A 27,939-nucleotide genomic window follows, 5' to 3' on the forward strand; every position below is an offset into this window, starting at 1 on the left:
GGGAGTGATGTAGCAATGGGATTTATTTAAGGAAGCAGAGATGGTTTACGCAAAAGATGTTTGTGGCGTGAAAAGCGTGGGAGGTGGGCAGATTAGAAAGGGTAGTGAGTGGTGGGATGAAGAAGTAAGATTATTAGTGAAAGTAAAGAGAAAGGCAATTGGACGATTATTTGCTGGGAAATAGTGCAAATGACTGGGAGATGTATAAAAGAGAGAGGCAGTAGGTCAAGAGAAAGGTGCAAGAGGAGAAAAAGAGGGTAAATGAGAGTTGGGGTGAGAAAGTATCATGAAATTTTAGTGAGAATAAAAAGATGTTTTGGAAGGAGGTAAATAAAGTGCGTAAGACAAGAGAACAAATGACACCATGGGTGAAAGGGGCTAATGGGAAGGTGATTACAAGTAGTGATATGAGAAGGAGATGGAGTGAGTATTTTGAAGCTTTGATGAATGTGTTAGATGATAGAGTGGCAGATATAGGGTGTTCTGGTGGAGGTGGTGTGCTAAGTGAGAGGGTTAGGGGAATGGTTTGGTAAAAAGAGAAGAGGTTGTGAAAGCCTTGTGGAAGATGAAATCCAGAAAGCCGACAGGTTTGGATGGCATTATATTGGAATCTATATAAAAAGGGTGACTTTCGCTGACTGGTTGGTGAGGATACTCAAAATATGTATGGCGCATGGTGAGGTGCCTGAGGATTGATTGAATGCATGCATAGTGCCATTGTGCAAAGGCAAAGGGGATAGAGGTGAGTGTTCAAAATACAAAGTTATAAGTTTGTTAAGTATTCCTGGGAAATTGTATGGAAGGGTATTCATTGATAGGGTGAAGGCATATACAGAGCATCAGATTGGGGAATAGCAGTGTGGTTTGAGAAGTGGTGGAGGACGTGTGCAACAGGTGTTTGCTTTGAGGAATATACATGAGAAATACTTAGAAAAAAAATGGATTTACATATATAATTCATGGATCTGGAGAAGGCATATCATAGCGTTAATAAAGATGATCTGTGGAAGGTATTAAGAATATATGGTGTGGGAGGCAAGTTGTTAGAAGCAGTGAAAATATTTTATCGAAGATGTAAGGCAAATGTACGAGTAGGAAGAGAGGAGAGTGATTGATTCTTAGTGAATGTCAGTTTGCGGCAAGGATGCGTGATGTCTCCATGGTTGTTTAATGTATTTATGAATGGGGCTGTTAGGGAGGTGAATGCAAGAGTCTTAGAGAGAGCGGCAAGTATGCAATCTTTTGCGGATGAGAGGGCTTGGTTAGTGAGTCAGTTCTTGCTCGCTAATCGTACAGCACTTGTGGCTGATACGGATGAGAAACTGTAGTAGCTTGTACTTATTGTGGTGAAGTATGTGAAAGAAGAAAACTCAGAGTAAATGTGAATAATGGCAAGGTTGCTAGGCTCAGTAGAGTAGAGATACAAGTCAACTGGGTGGTAAGTTTGAATAGAGAAAAACTGGAGGAATTGAAGTGTTTCAAATATCAGGAAGGGAATTTGGAAACAGATGGAACCATAGAAGGGGAAGTGAATCACAGGGTGGGGAAGGGGGCGAAAGTCCTGCGAGTTTTGAAAAATGTGTCGAAGGCGAGAACATTATCTCGGAAAGCAAAAATGGGTATGTTTGAATGAATAATGGTTCCAAAAATTATCATATGGTTGCATGGCGTGGGCTATAGATAGGGTTGTGTAAAGGAGGGTGGATGTGCTGGAAATGATATGTTTGAAGACAATATGTGGTGTGAGGTGGTTTGATCGAGTAAGTAATAAAAGGGTAAGAGAGGTGTGTGGTAATAAAAGAGTGTGGTTGAGAGAGCAGAAGAGGGTGTATAGAAAAGATTTGGTCACATAGAGAGAATAAGTGAGGAAAGATTAACAAAGAGGATATATATGTCAGTGTTGCAGGGAACCAGAGATGGTTGACGATGTCTGATCATTATCTTCTTGAGACGAAGGTGAAGATCTATAAAGGTTTTGAGAAAAGAAGAGAGTATGCTAGGGTAAAGAGAGTGGCGAGGGTAAGTGAGCTTGGGAAGGAGACTTTTGTGAGGAAGTACCAGAACATACTGAGTACAGAATGGAAAAAGATAAGAACAAAGGAAGTAAGGTTATAAGGTACAGTGGGTTTGAGGAACAAGTCAACTGGGAGGTAAGTTTGAATGGAGAAAAACTGGAGGATGTGATATGTTTTAGATATCTGGGAGTAGATTTGGCAGTGGATGGAACCATGGAAGCGGAAATGAATCATAGGGTGGGGGAGGGGTCGAGAATTCTGAGAGCGTTGAAGAATGTGTAGAAGTCGAGACCATTATCTCGGAAAGCAAAAATGGGTATGTTTGAAGGAATAGTGGTTCCAACAATGTTGTATGGTTGCGAGGCGTAGGCAATGGATAGAGTTGTGTGCATGAGGGTGGATGTGCTGTAAATGAGATGTTTGAGGACAATATGTGGTGTGAGGCGGTTTGATCAAGTTAGTAATAATAGGGTAAGAGAGATGTGTGGTAATAAAAAGAGTGTGGTTGAGAGACTAGAAGAGGGTGTTTTGAAATGGTTTGGTCACATGGAGAGAATGAGTGAGGAGAGATTGACAGGGAGGATATATGTGTCAGAGGTACAGGAAACGAGAAGTGGGAGACCAAATTGGAGGTGGAAAGATGGAGTGAAAAAGATTTTGAGTGATCGGGGCCTGAACATGCAGGAGGGTGAAAGGCTTGCAAGGAATAGATTAAATTGGAACGATGTGGTATACCAGGGTCGACATGCTGTCATTGGATTGAACCAGGGCATGTGAAGCGTCTGGGGAAAACCATGGAAAGTTCTGTGGGGCCTGGATGTGGAAAGGGAGCTGTGGTTTTGGTGCATTATTATATGACAGCTAGAGACTGAATGTGAACGAATGGGGCCTTTGTTGTCTTTTCCTAGCGCTACCTCGCACACAAGAGGGGGGAAGGGGTTTTATTTCATGTGTGGCAGGTGGCGATGTGAATGAATAAAGGCAGACAGTATGGATTATGTACATGTGTATACATGCATGTGTCTCTGTGTGTATATATATGTATAAGTTGAGATGTATAGGTATGTATGTTTGCGTTTGGACGTGTATGAATATACATGTTTAGGTCGGTGGGTTGGGCCATTCTTTCGTCTGTTTCCTTGCGCTACCTCGCTAACGCGGGCGACAGCGACAAGGCAAAATAAATAAATAGATAAATATACATATATATTGTCGCTGTCTCCCGCTTTAGCGAGGTAGCGCAAGGAAACAGACGAAAGAATGGCCCAACCCACCACATACACATGTATATACATACACGTCCACACACGCAAATATACATACCTATACATCTCAATGTATACATATATATACAAACACACACACATATACATATATACACATATACAAAATTCATACTGTGTGCCTTCATTCATTTCCATCGCCACCTCGCCAAACATGGAATAACAACGCCCTCCCCCCTTATGTTTGCGAGGTACTGCTAGGAAAACAACAAAGGCCCCCTTCGTTTACACTCAGACTCTAGCTGTCATGTAATAATGCACCGAAACCACAGCTCCCTTTCCACATCCAGGCCCCACAGAACCTTCGATGGTTTACCCCAGAAGCTTAACATTCCCTGGTTCAATCCATTGACAGCACGTCAACCCCGGTATACCACATCGTTCGAATTCACTCTATTCCTTACCCGCCTTTCACCCTCCTGCATGTTCAGGCTCCGATCACTCAAAATCTTTTTCACTTCATCTTTCCACTCCAAATTGGTCTCCCACTTCTCCTCGTTCCCTCCGCCTCTGACATATATATCCTCTTGGTCAATCTTTCCTCACTCATTCGCTCAACGTGACCAAACCATTTCAAAACACCCTTTTCTGCTCTCTCAACCACACTCTTTTTATTACCACACATCTCTCTTTCCCTTACATTACTTACTCGATCAAACCACCTCACACCACATATTGTCATCAAATATTTCATCTCCTGCACATCCACCCTCCTGGGCACAACTCTATCCATAGCCCACGCCTCGCAACCATACAGCATTGTTGGAACCACTATTCCTTCAAACATAACCATTTTTGATTTCCGGGATAATGTTATCGACTTCCACACAAGGCTCCCAAAACTTTCGCCCCCTTCCCCAACCTATGATTCACTTCCACTTCCATGGTTCCATCCGCTGCCAAATCCACTCCCAGATATCTAAATATCTCACTTCCTCCAGTTTTTCTCTATTCAAACTTACCTCCCATTGAATTGACCCTCAGCCCTACTGTACCTAATAACCTTACTCACCTTTACTCTCAACTTTCTTCTTTCACACACTTTACCAAACTCAGTCACCAGCTTCTGCAGTTTCTCACATGAATCAGCCACCAGCGCTGTATCATCAGCGAATAACAACAACTGACTCACTTCCCAAGCTCTCTCATCCACAACAGACTGCATACTTGCCCCTCTTTCCAAAACTCTTGCATTCACCTCCCTAACAACCCCATCAATAAACAAATTAAACAACCATGTAGACATCACACACCCCTGCCGCAAACCTACATTCACTGAGAACCAATCACTTTCTTCTCTTCCTACACGTACACATGCCTTACATCCTCGATAAAAGCTTTTCACTGCTTCTAACAACTTGCCTCCCACACCATATATTCTTAATACCTTCCACAGAGCATCTTTATCAACTTTATCATATGCCTTTTCCAGATCCATAAATGCTACATACAAATCCATTTGCTTTTCTAAGTATTTCTCACATCCATTCTTCAAAGCAAGTACCTGATCCACACATCCTCTACCACTTCTGAAACAACACAGCTCTTCCCTAATCTGATGCCTTGTATATACCTTCACACTCAGTCAATTCCCTCCCATACAATGTCCCAGGAATACTCAACAAACTTATACCTTTGTAATTTGAGCACTAATCTTTGTCCCCTTTGCCTTTGTACGGTGGCACTATGCAATCATTCCGCAAATCCGCCAATCCTCAGGCACCTCACCATGAATTTTACATACAATAAATAACCTTACCAACCAGTCAACAATACAGTCACCCCCATTTTCAATGAATTCCACTACAATACCATCCAAACCCGCTGCCTTGCCGGCTTTCATCTTCCGCAAAACTCATACTACCTCTTTTCTGTTTACTAAATCATTTACCCTAACCCTCTCACTTAGCACACCACCTCGACCAAAACACCCTATATATGCTACCCTATCAACAAACACATTCAACAAATCTTCAAAATACTCACTCCATCACCTCACATCACCACTAATTTTCATCACCTCCCCATTTGCCCCATCCACTGAAGTTCCTATTTGTTCCCTTGTCTTACACACTTCATTTACCTCCTTCCAAAACATCTTTTTATTGTCCATAAAATTTAATGATACACTCTCACACCAGCTCTCCTTTGTCCTCTTTTTCACCTCTTGCACCTTTCTCTTGACCTCCTGCCTTTTTCTTTTATACATCTCCCACTCATTTCCATTTTTCCCTGCAAAAATCGTCCAAATGCCTTTCTCTTCTCTTTCACTAATAATCTTACTTCTTCATCCCAACACTCACTACCCTTTCTAATCTCCCCACCTCCCACGCTTCTCATGCCACAAGCATCTTTTGTGCAAGCCATCACTGCTTCCCTAAATACATCCCATTCCTCCCCGCTCCCCTTACCTCCTTTCTTCTCACCTTTTTCCATTTTGTACTCAGTCTCTCCTGGTACTTCCTCACACAAGTCTCCTTCCCAAGCTCACATTCTCTCACCACTCTCTTCACCCAAGCATTCCCTCTTCTTTTCTGAAAACCTCTACAAATCTTCACCTTCGCCTCCACAAGATAATGATCAGACATCCCTCCAGTTGCACCTCTCAGCACATTAACATCCAAAAGTCTCGTTTTCGCGCGCCTATCAATTAACACGTAATCCAATAACGCTCTCTGGCCATCTCTCCTACTTACATACGTATACTTAAGTATATCTCTCTTTTTAAACCAGGTATTCCCAATCAATAGTCCTTTTTCAGCATATAAATCTACAAGCCCTTCACCATTTCCATTTACAACACTGAACACCCCCTGTATATCAATTATTCGCTCAACTGCCACATTTCTCACCTTTGCATTCAAATCACTCATCACTGTAACCCGGTCTCGTGCATCAAAACCACTAACACACTCATTCAGCTGCTCCCAAAACACTTGCCTCTCATGATCTTTCTTTTCATGCCTAGGTGCATATGCACCAATAATCACGCATCTCTCTCCATTCGTTCACACTCAGTCTCTAGCTGTCATGTAGTAATTCACTGAAACCACAACTCCCTTTCCACATCCAGGCCCCACAAAACTTTCCATGGTTTGCCCCAGACGCTTCACATGCCCTGATTCAATCCATTGACAGCAGGTCGACCCGGGTATCCCACATTTTTCCAATTCACTCTATTCCTTGCCCGCCTTTAACCCTCCTGCATGTTCAGGCCTCCATTACTCAAAATCTTTTTCACTCCATCTTTCCACCTCCAATTTGGTCTCCCACTTCTCGTTCCCTCCACCTCTGACACATATATCCTCTTGGTCAATCTTTCCTCACTCATTTTCTCCATGTGAACAAACCATTTCAAAACGCCTCTTCTGCTCTCTCAACCACACTCTTTTTATTACCACGCATCTCTCTTACCCTATTGTTACTTACTTGATCAAAACACCTCACACCACATATTGTCCTCAAACATCTCATTTTCAGCACATCCACCCTCATGCGCACAACTCTATCCATAGCCCACGCCTCGCACCCATACAACATTGTTGGAACCACTATTCCTCCAAACATTTCCATTTTTGCTTTCCGAGATAATATTCTCGACTTCCAAACATTCTTCAAGGCTCCCAGAATTTTCGCCCCCTCCCCCACCCTATGATTCACTTCCGCTGCCAAATCCACTCCCAGATATCTAAAACATCTCACTTCCTCCAGTTTTCCTCCATTCAAACTTACCTCCCAATTTACTGGACCCTCAACCCTACTGTACCTAATAACCTTACTCTTATTTACATTTACTCTCAACTTTCTTCTTTCACACACTTTACCAAACTCAGTCACCAGCTTCTGCAGTTTCTCACATGAATCAGCCACCAGGGCTGTATCATCAGCGAACAAATACTGACTCACTTCCCAAGCTCTCTCATCCACAACTGACTACATACTTGCCCCCCTTTCTAAAACTCTTGTATTCACCTCCCTAACAACCCTATCCGTAAACAAATTAAACAACCATGGAGACATCACACACCGCTGCCGCAAACCTACATTCACTGATAACCAATCACTTTCCTCTCTTGCTACACATACACATGCCTTAGATCATCGATAAAAACTTTTCACTTCTTCTAACAACTTGCCTCCCACACCATATATCCTTAGTACCTTCCACAGAGCATCTCTGTCAAGTCTATCATATACCTTCACCAGATCCATAAATGCTACACACATATCCATTTGCTTTTCTAAGTATTTCTCACATACATTCTTCAAAGCAAACACCAGATCCACACATCCTCCTCTACCACTTCTGAAACCATACTGCTCTTCCCCAATCTGATGGTCTGTACATGCCTTCACCCTCTCAATCAATACCCTCCCATATAATTTACCAGGAATACTCAAAAAACTTATACCTCTGTAATTGGAGCACTCATTCTTATCCCCTTTGCCTTTGCACAATGACACTATGCAAGCATTCCGCTAATCCTCAGGCAACTCACCATGAATCATACATACATTAAATAATCATACCAACCAGTCAACAATACAGTCACCCCTTTTTTTTAATAAATTCTCCTACAATACCATCCAAACCCTCTGCCTTGCCGGCTTTCATCTTCCGCAAGGCTTTTGCTACCTCTTCTCTGTTTGCCAAATCATTTTCCCTAACCCTCTCACTTTGCACACCACCTCGACCAAAACACCCTATATCTGCCACTCTATCATCAAACACATTCAACAATCCTTCAAAATACTCACTCCATCTCCTTCTCACATCACCACTACTTGTTATCACCTCCCTATTAGCACCCTTCACTGAAGTTTCCATTTGTTCCCTTGTCTTACGCACTTTATTACCCTCCTTCCAAAACATCTTTTTATTCTCCCTAAAATTTAATGATACTCTCACACCCCAACTCTCATTTGCCCTCTTTTTCACCTCTTGCACCTTTCTCTTGACCTCCTGCCTCTTTCTTTTATACATCTCCCACTCATTTGCATTATTTCCCTGCAAAAATCGTCCAAATGTCTCTTTCTTCTCTTTCCCTAATAATCTTACTTATTCATCCCACCACTCACTACCCTTTCTAATCTGCCCACCTCCCACAAGCATGTTTTGCGCAAGCCATCACTGTTTCCCTCAATACATCCCATTCCTCCCCTACTCCCCTTACGTCCTATGTTCTCGCCTTTTTCCATTCTGTATTCAGTCTCTCCTGGTACTTCCTCACACAAGTCTCCTTCCCAAGCTCACTTACTCTCACCACTCTCTTCACCCCAACATTCTCTCTTCTTTTCTGAAAACCTCTACAAGTCTTCACCTTCGCCTCCACAATTTAATGATCAGACATCCCTCCAGTTGCACCCTCAACACATTAACATCCAAAAGTCTCTCTTTCGCTCGCCTATCAATTAACATATATATATATATATATATATATATATATATATATATATATATATATATATATATATATATATATATATATATATATATATATATATATATATATATATATATATATATATATATATATATATATATATATATATATATATATATATATATATTCTTTGAATTAACGGGGAAATATACCACGATAAGTTTCCAAGTGCAGTTTCGTGTAACAATTACTCCTTCAGGGGAAATACAAGAAAAAAAATGAACAGTTAGTTTGATGTACAAGGAAGACACGTACCTAGGACTCAAAATGTTGTAGATTTTACATTGATGAATCCTTTGAATTAACATAGGAATTATTTCATATAGTTATACCCAAACTTCCCTTTGGTACCAAATCCTTTTAGTTCTCCCTTTTAGTAATAATCTTACTTTACTTTCCATGTTACCTAAATCCTTTGATGTAAATGTTGCTTTCAGCAACAACAGTACCATAAAGGATGTCTTAATCAGATACTCACCAGGATGCATTTAAAGAATGCCCTGTAGAAATAGTGATAAGTTTTATGTTGAGCAAACTGGTGATGATTTTTCTCCTAGATTGAACAACATAAAATAGTATTAGAACAGGAAGAGAATCAAATGCCTAGTTTGTAGCCATGCTAGAAATGATGATCAGTCTATTGACTTGAGTAATGCCATCCTTTTTATGAATTCTAATTCTTTCACCACGGCAAAAATTCATTAAATTTTCTCTTATCAATTACGCAAAGAACTTTAACATCAATATTAGAGAAAATCTATACAAATTGGATAGCTTTATTGTTGATAAAATATGCAAACAGTTCCTGATCTTGTCCAAATAATGAATGTATGATACACATGTTGCCAGACTTGAACGCTATTGATCTCCACACGGGTAGTTACTTGTTTGCCAAATTGCCTCCTAGCTACGCCCCTTCCTCGTTTATCAGATGACTTATACAGTTCACTGTATCTTTCCTGATGATGTATTCATTAAACGAAAGCGGCACCAGGAAAACAGACAAAATAGGCCACATTTGTTTAAACTCATTCTCTAGCTATGGGTTCTCTTCATAGATTCCCAATTAGTGAGTGGGACGTACTGGAAGGTCTAACTACTTTCTAATTTCTGTGCTTCTCTTTTGGAGTTAAAAAATACTCAAAAGGGGTGTTTGTCGGTAAGCGACCTACACTACATGTTGACAGTGAAAGAAGTGTTTAATTGAAGCAAGACTGTATGGACACAATAAGAGGAAGATTTCAGATCAGACTGCTGATAGCATAGGTAGAAGTAAGTTGAGAGGTGGCAGTAAGATGATGGTCCCATAAATACCTTACCGAACGGAAACACAGTGACCTCCCAGCACCGCTCAACCTTCCAGTACGGCCTGTCAGACGAGAGCAATGGGCAACCCCGCCAAGGCGTCCACCGCCCGCCCGACAACCCGTCCTCAGGAACTGGTACCTGCCTGGGAGCCACGGGAGAACAGCCTAGTCTCGCACACCCTAAGCCAACAAGGGGGAGATGACCTTTACCCTGCCCGGCGGCCGACACCAAATGGACAAGGCAGGCCCGATTATTACCCTGTGCTCTTGGACCACATTCGGTAGAGGGAATGCGTCCAGGTTAGTTCTTTGACACTGCACACTTCCAGGTCCTGGTGTGTCAGCCCTAACCCAATGAGAGCACTCGCGCTTTCTTGGCACCATGCACCTCGCCAGTTGACCGTGGCAGATGTTAAGTGCATGGTGCCTTTACCGGTTAGGTCCCGTATGCCCTGTAGGACTTCCGGGGTGCCGTAGTCGCTGCACTTATGCTGGTGTGCAGCTGAAAGCGCGAGGTGGACTCCAGAAACCTGGATATTAATTACCTAGGCCTCTGTACCTTTGGAAGCCATGATGTCCGGCTTCCTAAATGACCCACAATAGGAATGCGAGGCTCGCAGACCACCTGGTAACCCCTCTGCCTCGGCCGTCCGGCCAAATAGGCATTGATGTTATCATGCCTTTTGACTCGACCCCCATGGGTACGAGGACACATCTGTGCGATGTGTCCAAGTGTCCCAGGTTTATAGCAGGTGTCACAGAGGCCGTTGATCTCGGGCCGGCTTCTGGACGCCCTGGCTGGGGTTGGTAGCGCTCCAATCCTGAATTGGACAGCCTTCACGTAGTCAGAACCGGACAGAAATCGGTTCCCGCTAGTGACCCATCTGCTAACCTGAGGCACGGCAGCAGATGGAGCGAGAGACGCTCCGTCCACGGTACTGACTAGATTGGACCTCCATGCGTGCAGGCGTTCGGTCTTATTACCCGCCTGGTGACCAGCAATGCATGCGGGTCCGGTCCCAGCGCTGTAGTTTGCTCAACACTGCAGGCTCCCGGACTGCCGCATGAATTACCGGGTCGGTCGAGGTGAGCAATTTCTCGAACCGCGCTTGTTTATTCAGACGGACGGTCGAGACAAAGTCCGGTATACCCAGCCCACCATCTCCAGCTGCCGAGTGGAAGTAAGCACAGGGCACGTCATGGGCTAGGCGTAGCCAGCGGCGAACCGCCACTCGCACTTGCCTGTCCATGCGTGCTAATTGTGTCGTATACACCCCACCCAGCACCAGTCGATGCTGGGTGGGGTGTCCCACGAGCATCGCAATCCTTTGCTGAGGTTTTAGAGGGGCTCTGGTGATGTTAAGGAGCCCCTCTTTTAGCAGGGCACCGTAGGATTTTCGCCGCCCCTTAGCTCCGACTAGGACGCCTAGGTACTTATATTCGTCCTCAGCGTTCATGGAACCGACAGCGCTGCCTAAGACTTGGAACGTCCTCTGTTCGTTGACGTACCAAGTCTTACGTTTGCCGTCGACCTCCATGCTGAGGGTACGACACGTTCCCGGATTAACGTGAAGTCCCCCCCCCCCCCCCCCCCCCGCAAGGGTCTCAGCCATTACATTCATTGCCTTCTGGAGGCCAGTGGGCGTCTGCGCCACCAGAACCAGATCATCGGCAAACACCAATGTTGATATCCTTTGGTCACCTAATCTTACCCCTACGCCAGTCTCTTTTACCCTTGCGATTCCCTCGTGAATCACAAGGTTAAAAAGGATAGGCGATAAGGGGTCACCCTGTTTGACCCCACGAGTCATATTCACCTTTTCCGACATCTCGTCGCTTCCTTTAATATGGGTGAAGACTCGGTCGTACGACGACATGATATATGCCCTGACGGGGGCTGGGATGCCCTTCCGCGACATGGCCAGCTCGATAGTGCTATGGTTAACACTATCGAATGCTTTGGCCATGTCGAGGAATGCCAGGTGCACACCGTGGGCGTGTGCCCGCGCACGACCGACGATCGCATCCAAGATCTTGAGGTTCTCAAGGCATCCGTCTATAGGGACGAATGCCTTTTGAGCATCATCGATCTGGATGAGGCTCGAGATGCGGCTGCTTAAGATCTTATGTAGCAGACGGACTATGGTACAAGAGATGGTAATTGGCCTATAGTACTTGGGTTCAATCGGATTAGGTACCTTGGGTATTAGCACTGTGCGATTGGCCTTCAGTGGTTCTGGTAGGGTGGACGTAGCCATCCACAGGTTAAACATTTTGGCAAGAATCCTTGGGGGGATGGACTTCAGTAATCTCGTCGACATCCCGTCAGGTCCGAGTGGCTTTGAGGTGGTGTGCTACCTCGCCCTGCGGTGACAACCTCTGCTAGTTGTCCACACTCCGGGTCATAATCGGTTATGGCACGTATGTCCGGCTCAGACGGCCGAGAGAAGAGAGCTCCCCAAAAGGGATTGAGGCGTTCCGGCCCAACCGAGGTTGGCGGTACCTCCCAGTCACCTTTCAAGACCAGTCCAGCGGCCAAAGACCTATTTTCGCGATAGAGCCTCTGTACCTTCCGGTATTGTTCTCTTCTAAGCCGGTTTCCACGCAAAGGAACCTCCTCCGCTTGGCGTACGAGGCCAGAATTCGCTCGCTGTCTCAAACTCTCTCCACCACGATTTGAACGGTCGTCGGGTGAGCGACAGGAGCTTACCACATGGGTGGCGTGCTCTGCGGCTCCCCTGATTGCGGCAAGGCTGTCATCCTGACTCAAATGGTCCAGGGCTCCATTTAGGATGTCTTCACCCCACGATGGACTTGTGGGGCCCGCTCCCAAAGTGTCGACATACGCGACAGTCTCCGCCACAAAGGAAGCAATTGTCTGAGGTTGTTGGGGAACCCGCGGGACAACGGGGACAGTTAAAACCGTGGGAGGGAAGTACGTCTCACCACTGGAATCCGCTCCCACGGACATCCCTGTACGCGGGGCATCTTCCGAAATGTTGCCCTGCGGTGTGCTTTGCCTTGTGGGTGGGACACGCCTTGCAGCCGGCACCCTATCCGTCACCTCGCCTTCGTCGTCTTCGTGTAGTGGATTAATGTTTGAGATCAGTTCCTGAACCCTGGTCTTATACGACGCCTTGCGTCGGAGACCTTTGATCTCTTCGACCGTCCTAAAAGGAACAATTTCCCGCAACCGCTGGTTCAAGCCCTGTCCTGCAACTAAAGAGGGACCAGCTGCCATCCCGGCCTCAGCCCTGGCGAGAGGCTCCACCTCCTCGTCACCGCATGGAGCCTTAGACACGACATGCCTGGTCACCAGCTCCTGGTGAAAGGAGCTGGCATGTGCCTGCCTTTCATGGACCCTACGGCCCCGAAAGCTGGCAAAGGTCTTCCCACAATGTGGGAAAGTGGGTGAACGGTCGTCGTCCGTTCCCACGTGACTGTAGCTGGTACCCGACATACCAACAGAGGCTGGCACGCTATTCACTGAGGAATGGGTTATGCGTGACGGGTACCACGAAGCGAAAACCCGTGACAAGGGTAACAATACCACCGCTCTTTATCCACCTCAAGGTCCCACAGATCTTTTCATGGTTTACCCCAGATGTTTCACATGTCTGGCTCAGTCCAATGACAGCACGTCGACCCCGGTATACCATATCGTTCCAATTGAATTTATTCCTTGCACGACTCTCATGCTCCTGTATGTTCAGGCCACGATCGCTAAAAATCTTTTTCACTCCAACTTTCCACCTCCAATTTGGTCTCCGGCTTCTTGTTCCTTCCACCTCTGATACATATATCCTCTCTGTCAACCTTTCCTCACTCATTCTCTCCATGTATCCAAGTCACCAGAGCTGTATCACAGGCGAACAACAACTGACTCACTTCCTACGCCCCCCTCATCCACAGCAGACTGCATACTCGCCCCTCTCTCCAAAACTCTTGCATTTACCTCCCTAAGAACCCCATCCATAAACAAATTAAAGAACCGTTGGAACATCACACATCCCTGCCTCAGACCGACCTTCACTGGAAACCAATCATTCTCTTCTCTTCATAGTGGTACAAATGCCTTACATCCTTGGTAAAAAAGTTTTACTGCTTCTAGCAACTTACCTTCCACACCGTACACTCTTATATACCTACAAAACATCTCTATGAGCCCTATCTTATGCCTTCTCTAGATTCATAAATTCTACATAGAAATCCATCTATTTTCTTCAGTGTTTCTCACACACATCCTTCAAAGCAAACACCTGATCCACATGTCCCTTATTACTTCTGCAACCACAATGCTCTTCCCCAGTCTGATATTTTGTCCCCAGTCTGATATTTTGTATATGCCTTTACTCTCTCAATCAATATCCTCCGATACAATTTCCTAGGAATACTCATCATACTTATGCCTCTGTAGTTTGAATACTCACCTTTTTCCTTCTTGCCTTTGTAAAATGGCACTATGCATGCATTCCGCTAATCATCAGGCATTTTACCATGATCCATAGATACACTGATTTCCCTTACCAATGAATCAACAACACAGTCATCCCCTTTATAATAAATTCTACTGCAATACCATCCAAACCCGCCGCCTTGCCGGATTTCTTCGTCCGCAAAGCTTTCACTATCTTTTCTATCTTAACTTTGCACTCCACCTTGACAGACTGAGAGCAAGACGGCAAAACGTAAGGAATGGGAGATACCTAGTTAAGCAGTGCTGACATGTACGAAAGATGAGTGTATAATGCTGAAAATGAGAGGTTGGCAGTGGAGATATGGGTAGTGAGTGGTGGGAAAGATATAAGAGAGATCTATGGCGGTACTTACAGGGAAAGAATGCAGATGATTGGGATTTGTACGCTATCAGCAAGTTCAAGGAAAGTCTTAGGAAGCTTATGATATCGAGATTGCTGCCAAGGTATGACGTCGATTCCTGTACCCTCAGTAGAATGTTGGAGATAAACAGAAGACTCGATGCTCTCTGTAGAGAGGAGGATAGTGTGTTTAGTATAGACCTGCGACATCATTTTGATCATGATAGATCTCTGTACGATAAAGATGGTCTTCACTTAAATGGAATAGGGAAAGCCCGCCTTGGCAGAGTACTGGATTAGATTATTAGGCTTTTTTCGATAGATACAAATTACTCAGGAGAGAAAATCACGGTCTAGCTAACGAAGTTACAAGTAGAGTGTGGGAGGGTGAGGGAGTAGCCGTGGGGAGTAGATCGGTGCAGGGGGAATCTGAGTGTATTCGGGATCTGAGGAACAAGGTAGAGGATGGGTGAGACCTTGGCGGTAGGGATCCTCTGCTAGTAGCTGTAACCTCACAGGCAGAGGATTAGCAAAGAGAGGCCAAGTAGGCTCAGTTGGGGTCAACTCTGGCAGTATAAATAGCGGGTCAGCACAGGTACAGTTCAACTCTCAGGTAACTTTTAGGAACAGTTCTGGTAAGGCCCAGTGTGGGGATGTCATCACACCCTCTTCTGCTCTCTCAACCACACTTCTTTTATTGCCACACATCTCCCTTACCCTTTCATTACTTACTCGATCAAACCACCTCACACCACACATTGCCCATAAACTTTTCATTTCCAACACATCCACCCTCCTCCGTACAACACTATCTATAGCCCATGCCTCACAACCATATAACAGTATTGGAAACACCATTCCTTCAAACATACCCGATTTTACTTTCCGCGATAAGGTTCTCTCCTTCCATACATTCTTCATCGCCCCCAAAACCTTCGCCCTCTCCTCCACCCTGTGAATCACTTCCACTTCCATACTTTCATTCGCTGCTAAGTCCTCTGCCAGATATTTGAAACAATTCACTTACTCCAGTTTCTCTCCATTGAAACGTACAACTCAATTAACTTGTCCCTCAGCCCTATTGAACCTAATCAGCTTGCTCTTATTAACATTTAATCTCAACTTTCTCCTTTCACACACTGCCTTATAGTTGGTGTATAATACATTCTTTTCACACACAAAACGAGGCTTCCAAATACATATAACTGTATATTTCCCTCCCAATTGAAGTTACTATCATCAATTAATGGTTGGGAAGCCTTCTCTCGTATCAATTGTACTCCGCCAATTTTCAAGCTAGAAACACTTCTGTTTCACGAACAACATGCCAGGACTATTTCTGTTTCACCATTAAGAAGCTAGAAGAAATTTCGTCTCACCATTAACAAATTAAGTTCATTAATCTTTCATCAGTAAGAAGCTGGAACCATTAATATACCACCATTAGGGAGCTAGAGCCACTCCTGTTCCACCAGTAAAAAGTTAAAACCACTTTGGTTTTACAAGTAACAGGGTACAACCCCTTTTGTTACTCCAGTAAAATGCAAAACCACTTATGTTTCACCAGTAGGAGGGTAGAACCATTACTGTATCACCATGTAACAAGCTAGAGCCGCTTCTGTTGTACCAATAACAAGCTGAAACCATTATTGTTTGATCAGTCATAAGTTCGAACCACTACAGTCTCACTAATAACAAGCTAAAACCACTTATGCTTCACTAATAAAAAGTTAGAGAAACTTATGTTTCACCAGTAAGGTGTCATCACCAGTACATTACCTCCATTAAATACCGATAACCATTTCCATTCCCATAAGACTGCTTATAAGACATATTCTATGACAACTTTAACTGAGACAAATTACGTTAAATCGTTAAATGTCTTGTTTGTATAATGTTATTGTCGTTAATCCCACCGAGGTAGAATCTTCCAAATGGAGCTAATAAGAATGACACATATCTTGAGATTTCCAGAACCTATCATTCTTTGATAGGACGAGAGATACAAGGATCATCAATTATAGCTCTGGCTGTCATATTGACTAAGTATTCTGAACGCCATGTTAAAAGCATTTCTCAGATATATTTTTTCTATTGTATCTCAGATATCCAAAATTACGCAAAGTTCACGAAGGATATGAAGCTAACACTCCCGGTTGAAATAAAATGTATGTAAAAGATTACATACAAACCTACTGTTATAACCAGAGTTGTCTGCAGATACCAACAGACGATTCCTGTTCGCTATTAAGCGCACAATACGACTGAACACACACCATTCCTACCAGAGCTTATATAAACATGACCCACCCACTAAATGTCAATGGTCAGCACCTTCTGTTAACCTTCTATATTTTCATTGCCTGACGAAACAGATTGAATACTATGATCCAATACTCTGGCTTACCGTATTATCAATATTTCATGTAAAAACTGTAATATAGAGTGAATATATTTTCTTTTTTAGTCTAATACATACATACACACACACACACACACACACACACACACACACACACACACACACACACACACACACACGCACATACACATATACAGAGAGAGAGAGAGAGAGAGAGAGAGAGAGAGAGAGAGAGAGAGAGAGAGAGAGAGAGAGAGTAGAAGCTGAGCTAAGACGCCGTTGGTTTTTCGTCCGGGTGTAACAGAATGCCGGTCATGAAATCTTATCATGTGAACAAAACAAGACAACGTTTAGAAACTTCGCATACGAGAAAGCTATTCATCTTACTTCGAAAAGATTTAATGATATTTCTCCTGGTCTAGGAGTTACAGGTTATGGATGAATTAGCGCTAAACCAGTGAATACAAAAGTCATAGTTTTTGACATATTTAAACCAGAAATTTGCATCTCGTCCTGTTCTTATACTATATTTCAGTAGTTTAAGTCCGAAAATCTGTACAGTGTAAAACATATTACAGCTCTTGAAAGGTATTCTGTAAATAGAACCCACAAAATTTTCTTAATAGTAATGATATTTCTGAAGGATGTACTTAATGTGAATTTAGCGGGTGGCCACAGATCCTTTCTTCATTAATCAATTTCCAAAAGAAGGAACAATGAAATGAACTAGGTAAGGAATCTTCCCCCTAAAGATCTGTCATTTGCTCTTGACTAATTCGCACACACGAAAAGTGGAAAGCGCAAAATGAGAAAAAAGAAGGAAAGAAAGAATATATATATATATATATATATATATATATATATATATATATATATATATATATATATATATATATATATATATATATATATTGGATGTGCTGGAAGTGAGATGTTTGAGGACAGTGTGTGGTGTGAGGTGGTTTGATCGAGTAAGTAACGTGGGGGTAGGGGGGATGTGTGGAAATAAAAGGAGCGTGGTTGAGAGAGCAGAAGAGGGTGTTTTGAAGTGGTTTGGGCACATGGAGAGAATGAGTGAGGAAAGATTGACCAGGGGGATGTATGTGTCGGAGGTGGAGGGAACGAGGAGAGGAGGGAGACCAGATTGGGGGTGGGAAGATGGAGTGAAAGAGATTTTGTGTGATCGGGGCCTGAACATGCGGGAGGGTGGGGGGAGGGCGGGGAATGGAGTAAATTGGAGCGATGTGGTGTACAGGGTTTGACGTGCTGTCAGTGGATTGAATCAGGGCATGTGAAGCGTCTGGGGTAGACCATGGAAAGCTGTGTAGGTATGTATATTTGCGTGTGTGGACGTGTGTATGTACATGTGTATGGGGGGGGGGGGGGGCATTTCTTTTGTCTGTTTCCTTGCGCTACCTCGCAAACGCGGGAGATATTTATTTTGCTTTGTCGCTGTCTCCCGCGCTTGCGAGGTAGCGCAAGGAAACAGACAAAAGAAATGGCCCAACCCACCCCCATACACAATGTATATACATACACGTCCACACACGCAAATATGAATACCTATACATCTCAATGTACACATATATATACACACACAGACACATACATATATACCCATGCACACAATTCACACTGTCTGCTTTTATTCATTCCCATCGCCACCTCGCCACACATGGAATACCATCCCCCTCCCCCCTCATGTGTGCGAGGTAGCACTAGGAAAAGACGACAAAGGCCCCATTCGTTCACACTCAGTCTCTAGCTGTCACGCAATAATGCCCAAAACCACAGCTCCCTTTCCAAATCCAGGCCCCACACAACTATATATATATATATATATATATATATATATATATATATATATATATATATATATATATATATATATATATATATATATATTCCTATGAGTCCGAGGGGAAAATGAGACACGAAAAGTTCCCAAGTGCACTTTCGTGTAATAATCACATCATCAGGGGAGACACAAGAGAGATATATAACAGTCAGTTGATATACATCGAAGAGACGAAGCTAGGACGCCATTTGGTAAACATGTGATTGTCCAAAACATATAAAGAGCGTTCATAAACTTATCATTATACAATTCTTATCAACAAAATAAAGTTAACTAATTTGTATAGACCATCACTAATATTAAGATTATAATTCTTTGTGTATTCAATGATAGAAGATTCAATGATATTTCTCTTGGTAATAGAGTTAGAGTTAATAACTGAGATGGTGTTACTCCAGTCAATACAATGATCATAGTTTTTGACATAATTAAAGAAGGCATTTGATTCCTGTCCCGTTCTTATACTATATTCATGTTGCTTAAGTCGAACAGAAAGATCCTTACCAGTCTGAACCAACATAAAATTTATCACAGTTTCCACAAGGGATTTTATTGATGCAACCAAGAGAATTTTCTGGTGAATTCCTGATTAAGATATTCTTTGTAGTATTATTGTTGCTAAAGGCAACATTTACATTAAAGGATTTAAGCAACATGGGAAGCAAAGTGAAATTATTATTAAAAGGGAGAACTAAAAGATTCTTGGTGTCAATGGGAGGTTTGGGCTTAACTCTATAAAATGATTTCTTTGCTAACTTAAGGGATTTATCAATGAAAGATCTAGGGTACTTTAACTTAGATCCAATAGAATATATCTTCTCAAACTCATCATCAATAAACTCTGGGCTGCAAATACGTATGCCCTAAGGAACATCGATTGAAATGATGATAATTTAACTCTGTCATGTTGAGATGAGTAATAATGGATATATGAGCATACATTGGTGGGTTTTCTGTGTAGGCTAAACTTAAACTTGTTTCCTTGTCTATGGATCATGCAATCATGCTATTTAATAATAATTTCACTTTGCTTCCCTTGTTGCTTAAATCCTTTAATGTAAATGTTGCCTTTAGCAACAATAATACTACAAAGAATATCTTAATCAGGAATTCACCAGAAAATTCTCTTGGTTGCATCTATAAAGTCCCTTGTGGAAACTGTGATAAATTTTATGTTGGTCAGACTGGTAAGGATCTTTCTGTTAGACTTAAGCAATATAACTATAGTATAAGAACGGGACAAGAATCAAATGCCTTGTTTAATCATGTTAAAAACTATGATCATTGTATTGACTGGAGTAACGCCATCTCAGCTATTAACTCTAACTCTATTACCAAGAGAAATATCATTGAATCTTCTATTATTGAATACACAAAGAATTATAATCTTAATATTGGTGATGGTCTATACAAATTAGATGACTTTATTAGATAACTTTATTACTAAAGCAGATAAGGCTAACACTGTTGTGATTTTAGACAAAAGTAACTATTTATCTAAAATGAATGATCTTCTAAATGATAACACAACATATTCTAAACTTAGTAAAAATTCCTTAGAAGCAGTTAATTCTCACTTCAACAAAGAAATGAAGTTTTTGTTGAAAGGTAACATTTCTCTTATCAAAAGTTTGTCATCTTTGTCTCCTTCATTGCCATATACGTATGGACTTATCAAAACACATAAGCAGAATTTTGCAGCAAAACCTATAGTGAGTTCAGTAGGCTCCATCACATATAAATTGTCAATGTGGTTAGTTTCTTTGCTAAGCCGTGTAGTGGGTAAGGTATCAAATTCTATTATCATGAACAATGTAGATATAGTCAACGAGCTAAACAATATCAATATTAATTTTGATTTCAAACTGGTTAGCTTTGATGTTTCCTCACTTTTCACTAAAGTTCCAGTTGATGACCTTTTAGAATATTTATTTGATGTCTTGGATGATATTCATTTTCCTGTTTCAAAGTCTAATTTCAATGAACTGATAAAATTGTGTATAAAAGACTATGTATTTCAATTTAATAGAGATTATTATGCTCAAAAATTTGGTATGGCAATGGGTAACCCTCTTTCACCTGTACTAGATAATCTTTATTAGGAATTCTTTGAAACAAAATTACTAAAGGATATCTTACCTTCTAATGCAATTTGGTTTAGGTATGTAGATGATGTTCTTTGTGTTTGGCCAACAAGTGAAAATTTACAAATATTTCTCCCCTTACTTAACAACTTAGTACCTTCCATCAAATTTACTGTAGAAAATGAAAATAATGGTATGCTGCCATTTTTAGATTGCATGATCCATAGACAAGGAAACAAGTTTAATTTTAGCAAATACAGAAAACCCACCAATGTATGCTCATATATCCATTATTACTCATCTCAACATGACAAAGTTAAATTGTCATTTCAATCTATGTTCCTAAGGGAATTACGTATTTGCAGTCCAGAGTTTATTGATGACGAGTTTCAGAAGATATATTTTATTGGATCTAAGTTAAAGTACCCTAGATCTTTCATTGATAAATCCCTTAAGTTAGCAAAGAAATCATTTTATAGAGTTGAGCCCAAACCTCCCATTGACACCAAAAATCTTTTAGGTCTCCCTTTTAATAATAATTTCACTTTGCTTCCCATGTTGCTTAAATCCTTTAATGTAAATGTTGCCTTTAGCAACAATAATACTATAAAGAATACCTTAATCAGAAATTCACCAGAAAATTCTCTTGGTTGCATCAATAAAGTCCCTTGTGGAAACTGTGATATATTTTATGTTGGTCAGACTGGTAAGGATCTTTATGTAGACTTAAGCAACATGAATATAGCATAAGAACGGGACAAGAATCAAATGCTTTGTTTAATCATGTTAAAAACTATGATCATTGTATTGATTGGAGTAACGCCATCTCAGTTATTAACTCGAACTCTATTGCCAAGAGAAACATCATTGATTCATCTATTATCAAATAGACAAAGAATTATAATCTTATGATATATATATATATATATATATATATATATATATATATATATATATATATATATATATATATATATATATATATACATATATATATATATATATATATATATATATATATATATATATATATATATATATATATATATATATAGATTCTTTTTTTCTTTTTTTTTGCCGCTGTCTCCCGAGTTTGCGAGTTAGCGCAAGGAAACAGACGAAAGAAATGGCCCAACCCACCCCCATTCACATGTATATAGATACACGTCCACACACGCAAATATACATACCTATACATCTCCATGTACACATATATATATACACACACAGACATATACATATATAAACATGTACATAATTCAGACTGTCTGCTTTATTCATTTCCCTCGCCACCTCGCCACACATGGAATAACATCCCCCTCCCCCCTCATGTGTGTGAAGTAGCGCTAGGAAAAGACAACAAATGCCCCATTCGTTCACACTCAGTCTCTAGCTGTCATGTAATAATGACCGAAACCACAACTCCCTTTACACATCCAGGCACCACACAACTTTCCATGGTTTAACCTAGACGCTTCACATGCTCTGATTCAATCCATTGACAGCACGTCGACCCCGGTATACAGCATCGATCCAATTCATCTATTCCTTGCCCGCCCTTCACCCTCCTGCATGTTCAGGCCCCTATCACTCAAAATCGTTTTCACTCCATCTTTCCACCTCCAATTTGGTCTCCCACTTCTCCTCGTTCCCTCCACCTCCGACATATATATCCTCTTGGTCAATCTTGCCTCACTCATTCTCTCCATGTGCCCAAACCATATCAAAACACACTCCTCTGCTCTCTCAACCACGCTCTTTTTATTTCCACACCTCTCTCTTACCCTTACATTACTTACTCGATCAAACCACCTCACACCACATATTGTCCTCAAACATCTCATTTCCAGCACATCCACCCTCCTGCGCACAACTCTATCCATAGCCCACGCCTCGCAACCATACAACATTGTTGGAACCACTATTCCTTCAAACATAACCATTTTTGCTTTCCGAGATAATGTTTTCGTCTTCCACACATAATTCAAGGCTCCCAGGATTTTCGCCCCCTCCCCCACCCTATGATTCACTTCCGCTTCCATGGTTCCATCCTCTGCCAGATCCACTCCCAGATATTTAAAACACTTTACTCCATTCAAACTTACTCCATTCAAACTTTTTACTCCATTCAAACTTTACTCCATTCAAACTTACCTCCCAATTGACTTGACCCTCAACTCTACTGTACCTAATAACCTTGCTCTTATTCACATTTGCTCTAAACCTTCTTCTTTCACACACTTTACCAAATTCAGTCACCAGCTTCTGCAGTTTCTCACAGGAATCAGCCACCAGCGCTGTATCATCAGCGAACAACAACTGACTCACTTCCCAAGCTCTCCCATCCACAACAGACTGCATACTTGCCCCTCTTTCCAAAACTCTTGAATTCACCTCCCTAACAACCCAATCCATAAACAAATTAAACAACCATGGAGACATCAAACACCCCTGCCGCAAAACTACATTCACTGAGAACCAATCACTTTCCTCTCTTCCTACACGTACATATGCCTTACATCCTCGATAAAAACTTTCACTGCTTCTAACAGCTTGCCTCCCACACCATATATTCTTAGTACCAGCCACAGATCATCTCTATTAACTCTATCATATGCCCTCTCCAGATCCATAAATGCTACATACAAATCCATTTGCTTTTCTAAGTATTTCTCACATACATTCTTCAAAGCAAACACCTGATCCACACATCCTCTACCACTTCTGAAACCACACTGCTCTTCCCCAATCTGATGCTTTTTACATGCCTTCACCCTCTCAATCAATACCCTCCCATATAATTTACCAGGAATACTCAACAAACTTATACCTCTGAAATTTGCGCCCTCACTCTTATCCCCTTTGCCTTTGTACAATGGCACTATGCAAGCATTCCGCCAAACCTCATGCACCTCACCATAAATCATACGTGCATTAAATAACCTTATCAACCAGTCAACAATACAGTCACCCGCTTTTTTAATAAATTCCACTGCAATACTATCCAAACTGCTGCCTTGCCGGCTTTCATCTTCCGCAAAGCTTTTACTACCTCTTCTCTGTTTACCAAATCATTTTCCCTAACCCTCTCATTTTGCACAACACCTCGACCAAAACACCCTATATCTACCACTCTGTCATCAAACACATTCAACAAACCTTCAAAATACTTACTCCATCTCCTTCTCACATCACCACTACTTGTTATCACCTCCCCATTAGCCCCCTTCACTGAAGTTCCCATTTGCTCCCTTGTCTTACGTACTTTATTTACCTCCTTCGAGAACATCTTTTTATTATTCCTAAAATAATGATACTCTCTCACCCCAACTCTCATTTGCCCTCTTTTCACCTCTTGCACCTTTCTCTTGACCTCCTGCCTGTTTCTTTTATACATCTACCACTCATTTGCATTTTTTCCCTGCAAAAATCGTCCAAATGCCTCTCTCTTCTCTGTCACTAATAATCTTACTTCTTCCTCCCACCACTCACTACCTTTTCTAATCAACCCACCTCCCACGCTTCTCATGCTACAAGCATCTTTTGCGCAAGCCATCACTGCTTCCCAAATACATCCCATTCCTCCCCCATTCCCCTTACCTCCTTTGTTTTCACCTTTTTCGAATCTGTACTCAGTCTCTCCCTGGTACTTCCTCACACAAGTCTCCTTCCTAAGCTCACTTACTCTCACCACTCTCTTCACCCCAACATTCTCTCCTCTTTTTTGAAAACCCATACAAATCTTCACCTTCTCTCCACAAGATAATGATCAGACATCCCTCCATTTGCACCTCTCAGCACATTAACATCGGAAAGCCTCTCTTTCGCGCCCCTGTCAATTAACACGTAATCCAATAACGCTCTCTGGCCATCTGTCCTACTTACATACGTATACTTATGTATATCTCGCTTTTTAAAACAAGTATTCCAAATCACCAGTCCTTTTTCAGCACATAGATCTACAAGCTCTTCGCCATTTCCATTTACAACACTGAACACCCCATGTATACCAATTATTCCCTCAACTGCCACATTACTCACCTTTGCATTCAAATCACCCATCACTATAACCCGGGAGTGGGGGGCCAAAAGTCCTCCCCTCCTTGTATTTTAACTTTCTAAAATGGAAAACCGAAGAAGGGTCACGCGGGGAGTGCTCATCCTCCTCGAAGGCTCAGACTGGGGTGTTTAAATGTGTGTGGATGTAAACAAGATGTGAAAAAAGGAGAGATAGGTAGTATGTTTGAGGAAAGGAACCTCGATGTTTTGGCTCTGAGTGAAACGAAGCTCAAGGGTAAAGGGGATGAGCGGTTTCGGAATGTCTTGGGAGTAACGTCAGGGGTAACTGAGAGGACAAGAGCAAGGGAAGGAGTTGCACTACACCTGAAACAGGAGTTGTGGGAGTATGTGATAGAATGTAAGAGAGTAAATTCCAGATTAATATGGTTAAAACTGAAAGTTGATATATATATATATACATATATATATATATATATATATATATATATATATATATATATATATATATATATATATATATATATTTATATATATATATATTTATCTATATTTATTTATTTATTTTGCTCTGTCGCTGTCTCCCGCGTTAGCGAGGTAGCGCAAGGAAACAGAGGAAAGAATGGCCCAACCCGCCCACATACACATGTATATACATACACGTCCAAACACGCACAATATACATACCTATACATCTCAATGAACACACATATATACACACACAGACATATACATATATGCACATTTACATAATTCATACTATCTGCCTTTATTTTTTCCCATCGCCACCTCGCCACACATGAAATAACAACCCCCTCCCCCTCATGTGTGCTAGGTAGCGCTAGGAAAAGACACCAAAGGCCCCATTCGTTCACAGTCTCTAGTTGTCATGTAATAATGCGCAGAAACCACAGCTCCCCTTCCACATCCAGGCCCCACACAACTTTCCATGGTTTACCCCAGACGCTTCACATGCCCTGGTTCAATCCATTGACTGGAAGTCGACTCCGGTATACCACATCGTTCCAATTCACTCTATTCCTTGCACGCCTTTCACCATCCTGCATGTTCAGGCCCCGATCACTTAAAATCTTTTTCACTCCTTCTTTCCACCCCTAATTTGGTCTCCCACTTCTCCTCGTTCCCTCCACCTCCGACACATATATCCTCTTGGTCAATCTTTCCTCACTCATTCTCTCCATGTGACCAAACCATTTGAAAACACCCTCTTCTGCTCTCTCAACCACACTCTTTTTATTTCCACACATCTCTCTTACCCTTACATTACTTGCTCGATCAAACCACCTCACACCACATATTGTCCTCAAACATATCATTTCCAGCACATCCACCCTCCTGCGCACTACCCTATCCATAGCCTACGCCTCGCAACCATACAACATTGTTGGAACCACTATTCCTTCAAACATACCCATTTTTGCTTTCTGAGATAATGTTCGCGACTTCCACACATTCTTCAAGGCTCCCAGAATTTTCACCCCCTCCCCCACCCTATGATTCACTTCAGCTTCCATGGTTCCATCAGCTGCCAGATCCACTCCCAGGATGTCTAAAACACTTTACTTCCTCCAGTTTTTCTCCATTCAAACTTACCTCCCAATTGACTTGACCCTCAACCCTACTGTACCAAATAACCTTGCTCTTATTCACATTTACTCTTAACTTTCTTCTTTCACACACTTTACCAAACTCAGTGACCAGCTTCTGCAGTTTCTTACATGAATCAGCCACCAGCGCTGTATCATCAGCGAACAACAACTGACTCACTTCCCAAGCTCTCTCATCCACAACAGACTGCATACTTGCCCCTCTTTCCAAAACTCTTGCATTCACCTCCCTAACAACCCCATCCATAAACAAATTAAACAACCATGGAGACATCACACACCCCTGCCGCAAACCTACATTCACTGAGAACCAATCATTTTCCTCTCTTCCTACACGTACACAGGCCTTACATCCTCGATAAAAACTTTTCACTGCTTCTAACAACTTGCCTCCCACACCATATATTCTTAAAACCTTCCACAGAGCATCTCTATCAACTCTATCACATGCCTTTTCCAGATCCATAAGTGCTACATACAAATCCATTTGTTTTTCTAAGTATTTTTCACATACATTCTTCAAAGCAAACACCTGATCCACACATCCTCTACCACTTCTGAAACCACACTGCTCTTCCCCAATCTGATGCTCTATACATACCTTCACCCTCTCAATCAATACCCTCCCATATAATTTACCAGGAATACTCAACAGACTTATACCTCTGTAATTTGAGCACTCACTCTTATCCCTTTTGCCTTTGTACAATGGCACTATGCAAGCATTCCTCCAATCCTCAGGCACCTCACTATGAATCATACATACATTAAATAACCTTACCAAACAGTCAACAATACAGTCACCACCTTTTTTTAATAAATTCCACTGCAATACTATCCAAACCTGCTGCCTTGCCGGCTTTCATCTTCCGCAAAGCTTTTACTACCTCTTCTCTATTTACCAAATCATTTTCCCTAACCCTCTCACTTTGCACACCACCTCGACCAAAACACCCTATATCTGCCACTCTATCATCAAACACATTCAACAAACCTTCAAAATACTCACTCCATCTCCTTCTCACATGACTACTACTTGTTATCATCTCCCCATTAGCCCCCTTCACTGAAGTTCCCATTTGCTCCCTTGTCTTACGCACTTTATTTACCTCCTTCCAAAACAT

General features: G+C 42.0%; 1 protein-coding gene across 1 annotated transcript in view; it reads right to left on the reverse strand.

Moving 5' to 3' along the window:
- Positions 1–27,939, reverse strand: part of LOC139758418 (glutamate receptor 1-like) — a 77,197-nt gene that overhangs the window by 13,058 nt on the left and 36,200 nt on the right. The window contains exon 5 of the mRNA XM_071679800.1: positions 14,880–15,033. Within this exon, the coding sequence (XP_071535901.1) occupies positions 14,880–15,033 (154 nt within the window). The remainder of the gene's footprint in view (positions 1–14,879; positions 15,034–27,939) is intronic.

This window comes from Panulirus ornatus, chromosome 30, assembly GCF_036320965.1.
Source record: "Panulirus ornatus isolate Po-2019 chromosome 30, ASM3632096v1, whole genome shotgun sequence".
NCBI lineage: Eukaryota > Metazoa > Arthropoda > Malacostraca > Decapoda > Palinuridae > Panulirus > Panulirus ornatus.